We start from the raw sequence: 13623 nt of genomic DNA, 5'->3' as shown, positions 1-13623 counted from the left end.
CACCTTCCCATGAGTAGCCAAGAGTCGGTCTTAGGAACAGGAGCAGGGTTTCTGACAGAATTGCACACACCCAGAAAAGAATTACCAGTGTTCACAGGGGTGTGATCCATGCAAAGCAAAAGGAGAAGGAAAGGTGCCATGTCAGAGGAACTTTGTACAATGTGTGAACAAAACTCCAAAGCCAAATGGTATCTGTCAAATGCAACAAATGAAAAATGTATTTTTGCAGACAGATGGCACAAGGTTCAGAGAAGGTAAAATGCCAGAACAAGAGGATAAGAGGTTATAAAAGTGGAAAGTCTCCTGTCAGGTCAACAAAAACTGACGAAATTCAAAGGAAGAGGAAAATCTAACAGTAGCAAAAGACACGAAGCCTGGGCAGAAGCCCAAGGACAAAAGAAAAGGCAACATCACTTGATGGATGGCTGGAAGATATCAGCCCAGTGCAAGAAATTAACAGATAACGCAGTAATCTGGGTCTCTGCAAGCTATGACTCTGAGATCTTTGCAGATGACTATGTGGTTTTTACATGATGTCACAAAAATAACTTTAAAAACCCTCAAACATGCAAACAATAGAACCCCTTTGCTTTAATAGTTGGGGGGATGGCAGATTTCCTCCCCTATTTTTTTAGAAATCACACTGAGTATGAAAAGGTTATGTTTGAACTGAAGTTGTAAATTCAAAGAGTAGGGAAAAAAAGCAATTCCCAAACTGTGTTACTAGGTGTATGTTCATTACCATTCATTTCAAATTAATGTCTAAACACTCGTTGCAATTTTCAAATGTTCATGATTCATTTTGTTTTTCTGAAGAATTTAAAACTTGCTGTCAAATAACTAAATATAATAAATATACCTATTTATTATATATATAATATTAATATATTGAATAACATATATAATATATAATATATATATATATATATATATAAAATAAATATACCACAGGGGTGAAAATCAATCATTTCAGGTGTCAAGTGGTACATTCAAGCATTCTGCTCTGTAAACCCCAAAGTTCTTAGAATGCCCCTTTCAACTGTCTGCCCTTTTTTAGGAGCAGCAATTGAGAGATTCCTCTCCCTACAAATGACAAGTTTTCTTTAGAAGTTACTTACAGCACAGAATTCTTCAAAGGATATTCTTCCATCACCATCCTTATCTGCATTAATTATGGTTTTATCTACAATTTGCTGTAACTGAGTGTCTTTGAGATTGTTCCCAACCATCATCTTCAGCACCTGGAAGAGCTCCCCGTTTGAGATATAGCCATCTTTGTCCATATCATAAATGCGAAAAGCAACTGCAGAAATAAAATATATACATATATATGAAACATTCAGTGACAAATGTGGTCAGAAAAGAGCACTTCAGAAATATCAAGTGAAATAGTTTTAAGCACCAGCAGTAAAAAGATTCCATTAAAACCTAACAGGAAAAATCACCACCACCATAATTAAAGCTCCCAGGCAGCAGCTCATTTGCAAGTAGAAAAAATTACAAACTTCCAGGGAACAGATGAATCAAAATCCTACCTGGTTACTTTGCTGCAAACAATTTGGTATCAAGACTGAATTTATTTTTAAACATTTCAGTCTTAGTTATTGGAAGCTACATGTATGACAGAACCTATCCCTTTTCCACTCCAAAAGTTTGGGTCCCGAGATGCAGTTCTGAAACACCAATCTAATGCTTTTCTACCATAGTAGCAAAAAATGGAATATTATTCTTAGGCCCCGTAAAGCAAAGCATGTAGTTCACAAAACCCTGCAGCAAGCTATTCTTAAATTAGTTTTTTTATTGGTTTTTTGTTGTTTGTTTTTTTTTTTAAACAGGGAGCAACTTCAGTTACTGAAAGTTCATCACAAGGCAGCCTCCCCCAACCTTGTCTGCAGAAAAGAGTGCTGGCAAATCGTCACACAAATAAAAGACAATGTGTGCAAAAATCCTACAGTCTACTTTCATGATTTCCCACTCTTTACAAGAATCTGGATTTGCTGATTTTTCAATTTTAACTAACAAGTATATTTTTTGAGGATCAAAAAATTTTTGTTAAGGAAAAATCAATATACTTACACCTCAACTTCTGTTCTTTGTCTCCTTTGACACTGAACTGGGAGACTCCTTCTATAAATTCTAAATAATGCAGGAAAAACACGTACAAAAAAGTGTATTATTTAGTAAATCAAGGAAATCGACATTCAGAGATATTTAGAAATTGTTCAAAGAATTTAAATTATCACAAAATCTTTAAAATATTGCCTATCTTGTGACACCTAAGTGTCCACATGCTTTGAGATTTCAATATTCTTTAGTGGGAAGTACCCCAAATTTAATCCTGTGTTCACTGAGCAGACTTGGTCACACCAGGATTTAAGTAATTGTGTTGCTGGACTTTTACAAAAGAAGCTGACAAAAAGCTCCAAGACCTCTACAAAACCTACTGCATTGGGGATTCTAATGGTACAGCTCCTCTCAAGACTGGTTTCTCAACTAAAACAATTACATTAAAATTGAAAACCGCTCTACAAGAAATAGCTAAAAAAATACTTTTCTCGTAGAGGGTAAAAAGAAAATTGATTTTGACAACTTCCTGTTCCCTCCCAAGAAGAGCAGCTCTTGATAATTGTATTAATCACAGCTCAATGTCACAGACAATAAAGCATCATCTTCCATCACTGCCTATTTTTTCACAAGGAGATTTTGAATAGTTCCATACCACAATTACTGCTTTTGATCAAAACTCAACATTCCAGTTACCCTGTAGTTAATCCCTATAGAGGGATATATATCTGAGGGGGTTTGCAAAGGTTAGCAGCTCTTGTATGTTAATATTTTACTTAAAATGTCAGCTCGTCACTATAAATAAGATTAAAAAACGTTCTCCAATTAAAAAAAAAAAACCTCAAGAAATTACCTTTCCCAGTCATATGCAACAAGAGATACCAAGTATTACCTTGAACAGAAGTTACAAATATTATCACTTCTAACGGTCAGAGGCTGTTTTAATGAACTAGTAATGAAAATTATAACCTTGTGGTCCTTTTAATCATGAATATTTCAAATAAGTCTAAAGTTTTGAGCAATGTACTAAATCAAAACTTCTGTTTTTTTTTTTTTACTTGAAGTGTTTTAAGATCTACCTACAAAGAATCCTGTAAAAGAAGTATGAATAGAAAAATCTGGGCCCCTTTCTATTTTGTAAATACTCCAACTAAGGACAGATTTAATTTGGATAAGTACAACTAATGCACAGACACACCAGTTACACATCCTACCCCACTTTTTTCAGATAGCATCACAATTAAGAGTCTGAACTAATGAACTTTAAGAGATGTTTAATGAGTAGCCCTAAATCAGCATGACCTTGAAAGCTATTACTATACAATCTGCTCTTTTGAGCACTTCATTCAGGAGTGCCCTAACGCACCAGAGAAACTAGTTTTACTGGTGTTTAGTTTCACAAGGAATTAGCACCTTATTTTGATTAATAAGTTTGTTTCACCCCTCCTTTCTCAGCTGAAGAAAAAACAGAATGTTCTGAAGCTCCAGGAGGTTCTGCTGAAGTGCCACCCCCAGTCACAGAGCACTGTGCCTTACCTTTGAAGTCCACTTCTCCATTGCCATCCGTGTCAAATATATCTATTACTCGCTGTACTAACGGGTTCTGTTGCAATTCAGGTAAAGACATGAACTCTTCCACGCTCAGAGAACCAGAATTGTCCAAATCAAGCTTCTTAAACCTCTTTCCTAGTCGTTTTATCTCATCAGCATCAACTGAAATGAAAAACAACCCCATGCTTATTCTCAGAAAGGCTTCAGTAACCCTTTGACATTTAAACACAACACACGTTTCGTCGCTTTCCTACAAGATTTTCTCCTAATTTATTACAACTATTAAAACACCCTCATGGAAGGCTGTAAAGATAACACAAAATTCTGAAGACAAACACAAGCCTTTTCATTTTATTTTAAATAAGCCTTACCTTTTTTCCTCCCTGCACCAGCCATAATACAGTTAGCCCTGTGACTCACTGAATACCACATGCTGACACAACATTTTGAAGGATTGAGGATGCTTAGCAAGTTCTTAGTCAGACAGCTCTTACAAATAACAGGTATGAAGAAATTAAAGAAGAGAATTAATATTCTCTGAAGGAGCTAGCATTACCTTTACACTAGACTAACAAAAGATGTGAGAAAGACAATTATATTCAACTTATTAGCAAAATTAGTGCTTCTTCAGCACAGCAAATGTGAGATTTCCTGGGATATGTGATAAGATGAGCAAGTTAACACATTCCCACTGCTGACCAGTTGACTCACCTACTCAAAACATCCCTCTGACAGGCCTGAGATCATTTTTTTCTCTCCATCTCAGGAAACAGACACACCTGTAGCCATGACCTGCATACAGCTATTTTTTTTGTCCCAGAAATTAAAGTATATTCAGATTCTGCAGCAGTAACTCTTCATCTGTCCTCTTCAAACTTATAGACAATCTCAGTTCAAGCATATACCCAGTACTCTACATGTCTGATTTTGACAGGGATAGACTAAATTTGTGAATTTCACCTGTAACAACCTGAAAATATCCTGTCAGCAGCTTGATTTATGAGACTCAAGTCAGTTCAGCCATTGCTCACCATGTTTGGCTATGAGGGAGGAACTGAGGTCCTTAGGAAACTCTAGGAAGAGACCAGCACACAGCAAACCACAGCAAACACACCTCACAGAACCCCAGGCTGGCCAACTCCCCTGACCAATCTGCTCCCTAACATGAGCTGCCTCCTCAATATTTCTCAGCTCCATTTAGTGTTTTTGCTCCAATAGTAACAAAAATTGCATCTTAACTTCGACAAGGCACATACCACCACCTGATCCACTTCACATCACATTAATACCTTCTTAGGCTTTTGAATAAAGCTAAACAGCTCTGAGTCTTTCTGCGTAAGGTCAGCAAATGTGCAGAGCTGGATGTTTGGAAATCATAGCTGATTCAAAGACCAAAACAGCAACAAATTTCATTTCAGTTCCTTGATATCCTTGTCTAAAACGAATGAGACACAAATCCAGAGATCCTCCCAACTGCACTACTGCAGAACGAAAGGCAGAGAGCATGCCAAGCCCAGGAGCACATGATTTTCTGTCAAGACTTATTTTGCCTGAGTAGTAAGTTCTGACATTCTGCAGTCAGGCTTGGTTACTGCTTGCAACTGCAGAGGAAGAGGGCAAAAAAGGGTCGATAGTCCCAGAACAATCTTCCCTTTGCTGTGCCAGCAAGTGACAGATCTGATTCTGCTTCTAGGGCTATAAAAATTAAGACTGAACATCATCTGCTTTCCTCAGTTTCCAGTGGACCTACCCCAGTTTAGTGCAAAGCCAGCACCTTGTCAAGCTGGGAGCAGAACCATTTTTACTGCAAGCTCTACTCCAGGTTTGCAATTCCCATAGGAAGACTTGATATCCTAAAAAAATCCTCACAGCATAAGCACTTGCAAAAGCATACAAATATTAAGGGTGGCTTGTCACACTACATTCGTAAACACATTTTCCAATGTAAAACGAGTGTATGAATAAATATAATTTATACCTATATTACTTCACTTTAAAACAACTAAACAGCAAACTGAAAGTAGTACCTACGGTGTATATAATGCACTGTCGTCCCCCTACCAGATCAGTGGAATCTCACTCCCAATATTAATAGATCAGTCAGTGCTAAAGCCTCCTGAGTAAGCTGAAATACTTCATTATTCTTCAATTTCACCAAGTCACAGTGGAGAAAATTGACAGAAGCATTAACACAGCTGGATCCCTTCTCCCTCGCCACAAAAACGAATGAGTTAATAAACTGCTAGTCCTGAAACATTTCTAAATTACACTGAAAAAAAATCCTGAACATCAAAACACAGCAATGACATTTTTACAAAACAGGACGTAAAGAAGCAGCTGCCTGAGCCAGTGCTGCAGACCAGCAGTCATTAAATAGCACCATTTTCTCGCAGCCCAGAAGCAGCATTAAAGCAAGCCTTATTTCACAACTCCAATTTCCTGCTTAGGGAGTTCAAGTCCATGCTATTTTTCCTCACAAATATATAAGCAAAGGCTGCAAGTGAGACCCAGGGTTCTGTCAGTGTTCTGCTGTGAAGTGGAGCCAATTATCACATATACAAGTCACTCAAACACTGCTGCAGTTTAAATTGGCACGAGCTGGCACAAAAGACACACAAGACCAACTCTGCCATCGCAAGATCTCCCACATAAGATGTGCTAAGAAAACAAACTTGTCAGAAAGGTGTTCTATCTCGAGCTAACGTACCCCTAGCAGGGCCTACCAATATGAATTTAAAAAAGAGAGCATTTTATTGGGATGTTCAGAAACTGATCCACCACACACAATGATAACAATCAGTGCTACTCTGACAATCTCTGCCAACATCTGCAGGGCACAAGAACCACTGCTGGGTTAACAAGCCTGGCATTTGCAATTAGACAGGTACATAAATTTACAAACCAGCACAGCAACACTTAAGATAAAACACTAATTTATTTTTTTGTTTTAAAGACTGTAGTCAGGGTTTTCAAGATTATGGATGATAAAGATAAGAATCAGATGACCGGAAGGGGAAGAGGTTGGAGAGGTACGTAAGAATATTTCTCAAGAATGTTTAATGTTTTGCTGAACTAACAAAGCAACAGCTGCCTAAATTAGGAAAGTAAACAGTCTTGATACTTAGAAAAATGTTAGTTACTTTTTCTCCACATATACACACATCCAATTTCATAGCTTGTACCAGTTCAACTGCAATACACAGTCCAGATACAGATATTTACCAGCAGTTTCTTCTGGAAAGGAGATTACAAAATTCCCATTCTAAACCTTGAAACATTCAAGCAAAGGGTTTGACTGCACTGGAGATCTGAGAGAGGTTCTACTCTTGGGGAGGGGGAAAAAACAAGTCAAAGACCAGGACAGAAAAAATTAGTATCTCTGCCAAAAGCTGACCAAATAGCAAACTCTTCCAAAGTTTTGTTTCTGGCAAATGACACACCATAGATGACAGTACTCAGATGGGGAAATAATGAAAAAGCAAAGTAATTACAGGAAAAGGAAAAATTTCTTTAATAGTTCATGAGCATAAAGACCTCCGTTCATAACGAGCACATATGGATAAACATCTGGAGATGCAGTGTTTCATAACTGACTGACTGCCTGAGGATTTCGTATCAGAATTTTATTATTTTTCCTTAAGTATATTGCAAGCACCTCACCTACTGTTAAATCCTCTCCACAAGCTGAATTTTAAAAAGCTTATACACTTGAAAAAAATTTGTATTTCAGTAGTATCTTTGTCTTCATAAAACAGCTTAAGGAAATGAAAGAATATGAATATAAAATAAGGGATGAATGCATTACAGCACAATATGCCTTAAATTTGCATAGTTTCTGTCTATTCTTCCTTCAGTTCACAGTCTCTATTTCTGCTGACTCTCCCTGCTTCGGGCTGAATTTACCTAAAAACTACGTGGGTTTTCTGGGGTTTAGTGTTTGTTTCTTTGTTCTCCTTTGGTTTTTTAAAAGGGAAACAGCATACATTTATATATACCAGCAGATTTCAGTAATATCCTCTTCATTTTTTTGTTGAGATTATCTCCCAGAATGCGCATATACAACAGTTTCCATCTATAATGGATGTGCCACTTTTTACAAGAACCTCTTTTTCCTTGGTATTTATCAACAGGCTTGGTTAAAATTCCACATAGCTCTCACCAAAGAAAAGAGCACTGAATTAAATTTCCAGTGTATGAACAAAACACGACTTTCCTTCTTCTCTGCAAGCTCCTTGCAGAGAACCCAGAGCCCACACAAACACCCTCAAGCTCTGCTGGAAACGCACGACATAGTTCAGATCCAGGGAAGGTTTCTGAGCTGGAAGGACTGATGGTGGCAGTAGCAGACAGAATTTTACAAGGCAAGCTCAGGAGACCAGGACAGAGATGAAAACATTAGGAAAATCCAAGGCAGTCCCAAACCGTGGTTGGGTAAAAGGGGCGATAATGAGGAGGACCGAGCTTTGTTTACATTGCTTGAGGCAGAGTTGCCGGTGACTCATCCCCGAGGTCAGAGCTGCCCCGAGCTCGGCCGCAGCGAGTGTTCCCCTCCCTCAGACTCGAGTTGGCCTTTTTTGTGCTGTGCTCACCAGCTGACACTTGGCTCTGTGCTTCCTACACTTTTCCATGGAATCGGACAGTATCCCATCAGCTTGGCACTGATGCCTGAGCTCACAAACTGAACAAGTGGCTGGAAATAATACCTGCTAAGTGGTTTTCTTTAAAAGGCCTTGCTGGTAGCCCTGCTGAAACATCAAATTATTCACTGTTTTAAAACACACAGAATTATTTATGTTTATTTTCTAATCAATTTTGTGTCTCCTTCACCTTGTAAATTAACAAAACGTGTGTGTGGGAGGGTTAAATAGTTCCAGTTTTAAGAAATTTTTGTTAAAGAGCTATTTGCACTTTCAAAAGATTCATTCCTCTTTCATCCAAGTATTAAAATTCTAGAGCCAACACCTGCTTCGTATCTTGAATTCATTTGCATACATCTAAAAATGTGATGAATCAGGTTAAAATGTAAGGACTCCAATGCTTCCAAGAAACCACATGCAAGTGCTCTGCCTAACTCCCATTTTAGTGTGGCAGCTTTATCCCCCAGTTGTTCACTTTTCTGATATGTTGAGCTACACTGATGAGTACCCCACTCCTTCCCCCCAGCACAACAGCAGCAGATGATCTGTTATGTTTTAAAACAATTCTGTTTCAAATCGTTAAGCACATAATTGATGCTCAGATAGGATTCTAAAAACCATTTCACTGTGCTCTATGTTGAAAAAGCCAATTTCAGTGTGCCTTATGTTGAAAAATGTAGTCTCAGAAAAAAATTTAATGCTCTTTTTTTCTAGTCAAGGTAAAGGTAGAAAGCTAGCTTCCTATTACTGTGAGAGTCAAAAGTAAAGGAAGCCTTAAAAATCATGTAATCATAAAATGGTTTGGGTTGGAAACACTTTAAAGATCCTCTAGTACCAACCCCCTGCCATTGGCAGGGACAACCTCAACTAGATCAGGTTGCTCAGAGCCCATCCAGCCGGGCCTTGAACACTTCCAGAGATGGGGCATCCATAAAAACACAGCACTCTGAAATCTACTGCAGTCAGTGACGCTCTAACAGGATAATTGTTTATGCATTAAGAAACACGGTACATCCTTTGCTGCACAGTATGCAACACACACAGAGTCATCTGCAAAGGGTCCAGACCTTAGAAAGGCTGTACATCTCTTAGGAAAGAGGTGTTCAGCACTTCTAGAATCTGTTTACCTAAATGTTTAAACCTCTGTTTAAAAAGCTGACTTTTTAGACACTCTTCAAATACTGGCTCAAAGTTTTAACTAACAAAAACCAGACCAGAGTGTGGTCACAGAGAGCCCAATTTCCACGTATTCTTCAAACATGAGATCATTATAAACAAGAATATTGCTAAGGTATTGGGGAAAATATTTCTTGTAAATAAAACATGTTCTGAAATTAATTTTAAGTGTTTCCAGGTTAATTTCTTCTCATAAGAATGGATTGCAGAGATCTCAAAATAAAACAGACCTTCAGCAAAACTCTCACCCCTATCTACAGTCTCATCTGATTCACGAATATAACGTTTCAGAGTAGCAACCAAGTCAGCCATTTCAGTCTTGGAGATCAGATTTCAAAAAGATGACGCCCTTGAGAACACATTCAACCACTTGTCTTGTATATGCTTACACACAGCTGGCCTAATCCTTTTCATGACTTCAGATGTGCCATTTACAATTTCCTAAGTTAGAAAAGAGATACTAGTCTCCTTATCCTAATAATCAAAACACACTACAAAATAGTGTTTATACTAAAAATACTATACTGTAAAGTATTTTTTACTCTACTATGAAGTAGTTTTCTCCACGTCTTTTTGTTATGATAAAATTTGCTTATGGATAATTTGACATCAAATTTTCACCATGTCAAACAGCACTAGTTTTTTAGTAATTTCCGGGACACGGCACAGCTGAGAAATAAAACTAAACCCTCTTAAGGAATCCAAAAACACTAATTCACCCACTGAAAAGAACTAATGTTCTAAAAGTGAAAGGATAAAGAATGTACTTGACTATTTAATGGTGTGTATCCTCTGCGTGGTATCCTGAATTTGCTTCATGTAACTTAAACACAAAATTATCCTTTATAAAACAATACACCAAAGCAGCAAGTGCAAGGCAGAGGTTACAAACCAATGCCACCATGCCAACACCATAAATACATTTCTGTTCTCTCCCATGATTTAAACAACCATATCCTCAACACACATTTTAACCACGGTATACAATGCAAAAATCCTCATTTTTTTGTGCAATAAATAGAGGCAAACAAGCTCAGTAATAAAACTTTAGGCTGCCACTTGCTACCAAGAACATAGTTTGGTCTAGAATCAGAAGTTAAGGACAGCAACACAGTAACAACAACTTCAGTAGAGACTAGCTAAAAAAAAAAACAAACACCACACACAAAAACAAACAAACAAACAAAAAAACCCCAACTCTTTAGAAACCAGTGGAGCAGTAATCTAAGATTGATACATACGAAAACAATACTGAAGTCTTCATCAAAAATGAAAACTCTGACAACATATCCGTATTTAACAAAATAGTAACACTGAGAGCATATCACAGCCATGCACTGCTGTGGATAAAGATTCTCAAGTGCGAACTGATGACTCAAATTATAATCCATGTGGATGTGCATTAGGCATAGAGGACTTGCAAATTACCAGCTAAAGCCTCATTTCTCTGAAAAAATGTATTTAGACAAAGATTCCCCAGGGATTATTTATGTTATGGCTTCAGGTCAGTTATGACTAGCACTGTGAAACCAATCTAGGAAACAGTCCCTATCTTGAACTGCCCTATTTAAAACAAGATCCGATTCACCCAAGATGAGGAATTTTATCAAGTGGTCCAATAAGATGCATACACATGTTTTAGGGTTGAAGAACATCATTCAAGGGAAAAAGCAGCTAAGAATAGGTGCCCTTAGCATAACACCACAGGGACATTTCACAAGACAATCCTTTCTTTGGTCAGCCTTAGGCAAGAAATACTTTGTTATTTTTGCAGGGTGGACTAACCCCATGAGAGGGAGCAATGAACTTGATTCTCACGTGGTCAAAAGCAAGTAACACCAAGTGGCTTCTCACCCAACTGCCTGGCTGCAAACACACACAGGAAAAAACTGCTCTTTTAGTCTCAACCTCTCTCTCCTCTCAGGGCACAAAGCCGGTTTAGGCAATATACAACACACTTCACTCCTAACACAGTACTGACTGCAACACGAGCCGCTCTGCATCTCTGAGGAACTGGCACCAGGATTGATGGAAAAGCCCCAGAGGTTGAAACTACCAGTTATAACACCTCACCCTACAGACATCAGAACTATCGTGAGTTTGTTTCATATTCTAATGGAACACTTAAAAAAAAAAAAAACCAAAAACACTTCAAGTGATTTTTATTGTAAAGATGGACTGATTTTTGAGTTTACAACTGAACAGCAAAAGCTCTATTATTTCCAAAGGTATCTTTAACCCTTTTATTTTACTCTTTTGGTTAGTAAATAGACTGCATAACATACATGGCAGCTGTACATATCCCTCTCCATCTAACATTACAATGTAGCAAGTAAAAAAAACTTACAGTGTGAGCACATTTCCAAGGGGTAGCTTGCCTCATTTCCCTGAAACACAACAAGAAAAAAAGAACAAAGTTGCAATTATTCCCAAATTAGCTTTAAGGAACTGTTTAAAGTTTCAGCACTGTAAAAGTCTCAGGCAATAAAGTTACATTGTTTTTAAAAATATATCTTTTAGACTCACCAACAATGGGAAGTGTTTTATTTGGATAGATCTATGTTACCAAAACATACAAAGAAACATGAAACCATTGAGAGATCTCCCAGATGAGAATTCCCATGAAAATGTCAGTTCACACAACTACGGTAAGAACTTCAATCCCACATTCTAAANAAAAAAAACACACAAAAAACCAACCAACCAACCAACCAAACAAACAAAAAAACCCCAACTCTTTAGAAACCAGTGGAGCAGTAATCTAAGATTGATACGTACGAAAACAATACTGAAGTCTTCATCAAAAATGAAAACTCTGACAACATATCCGTATTTAACAAAATAGTAACCCTGAGAGCGTATCACAGCCATGCACTGCTGTGGATAAAGATTCTCAAGTGAGAACTGATGACTCAAATTATAATCCATGTGGATGTGCATTAGGCATAGAGGACTTGCAAATTACCAGCTAAAGCCTCATTTCTCTGAAAAAATGTATTTAGACAAAGATTCCCCAGGGATTATTTGTTATGGCTTCAGGTCAGTTATGACTAGCACTGTGAAACCAATCTAGGAAACAGTCCCTATCTTGAACTGCCCTATTTAAAAACAAGATTCGATTCACCCAAGATGAGGAATTTTATCAAGTGGTCCAATAAGATGCATACACATGTGTTAGGGTTGAAGAACATCATTCAAGGGAAAAAGCAGCTAAGAATAGGTGCCCTTAGCATAACACCACAGGGACATTTCACAAGACAACCCTTTCTTTGGTCAGCCTTAGGCAAGAAATACTTTGTTATTTTTGCAGGGTGGACTAACCCCATGAGAGGGAGCAATGAACTTTATTCTCAAGTGGTCAAAAGCAAGTAACACCAAGTGGCTTCTCACCCAACTGCCTGGCTGCAAGCACACACAGGAAAAAACTGCTCTTTTAGTCTCAACCTCTCTCTCCTCTCAGGGCACAAGCCGGTTTAGGCAATATACAACACACTTCACTCCTTACACAGTACTGACTGCAACACGAGCCGCTCTGCATCTCTGAGGAACTGGCACCAGGATTGATGGAAAAGCCCCAGAGGTTGAAACTACCAGTTATAACACCTCACCCTACAGACATCAGAACTATCGTGAGTTTGTTTCATATTCTAATGGAACACTTAAAAAAAAAAAAAAAAACCAAAAAACATTTTAAGTGATTTTTATTGTAAAGATGGACTGATTTTTGAGTTTACAACTGAACAGCAAAAGTTTTATTATTTCCAAAGGTATCTTTAACCCTTTTATTTTACTCTTTTGGTTAGTAAATAAACTGCATAACATACATGTCAGCTGTACATATCCCTCTCCATCTAACATTACAATGTAGCAAGTAAAAAAAACTTACAGTGTGAGCACATTTCCAAGGGGTAGCTTGCCTCATTTCCCTGAAACACAACAAGAAAAAAAGAACAAAGTTGCAGTTATTCCCAAATTAGCTTTAAGGAACTGTTTAAAGTTTCAGCACTGTAAAAGTCTCAGGCAATAAAGTTACATTGTTTTTAAAAATATATCTTTTAGACTCACCAACAATGGGAAGTGTTTTATTTGGATAGATCTATGTTACCAAAACATACAAAGAAACATGAAACCATTGAGAGATCTCCCAGATGAGAATTCCCATGAAAATGTCAGTTCACACAACTACGGTAAGAAC

General features: G+C 37.7%; 1 protein-coding gene across 3 annotated transcripts in view; it reads right to left on the bottom strand.

Annotated features, from left to right (window-relative positions):
* The window catches only part of PPP3R1 (protein phosphatase 3 regulatory subunit B, alpha), a 42082-nt gene that overhangs the window by 2512 nt on the left and 25947 nt on the right, over positions 1–13623 (bottom strand). For 2 of the 3 annotated variants that reach the window (XM_027878404.1, XM_027878406.1), the window contains 4 exons: positions 13315–13354; positions 3601–3777; positions 2077–2136; positions 1119–1303 (listed from right to left, as the gene is read on the bottom strand). In XM_027878404.1, coding sequence (XP_027734205.1) covers positions 1119–1303; positions 2077–2136; positions 3601–3777; positions 13315–13354 — 462 coding nt within the window. Of the gene's footprint in view, positions 1–1118; positions 1304–2076; positions 2137–3600; positions 3778–11775; positions 11874–13314; positions 13355–13623 lie in introns of those variants that run through there. The other variant, XM_027878405.1, reaches the window with a different exon arrangement.

Source organism: Empidonax traillii, unplaced genomic scaffold (genome assembly GCF_003031625.1).
Source record: "Empidonax traillii isolate 1590-97213 ecotype Southwest subspecies unplaced genomic scaffold, ASM303162v1 scaffold41:size1892772, whole genome shotgun sequence".
NCBI classification, from domain to species: Eukaryota; Metazoa; Chordata; class Aves; order Passeriformes; family Tyrannidae; genus Empidonax; species Empidonax traillii.
The sequence above is the reverse complement of the archived record's forward strand: the minus strand, read 5'-3'. Positions and strand labels throughout refer to the sequence as shown.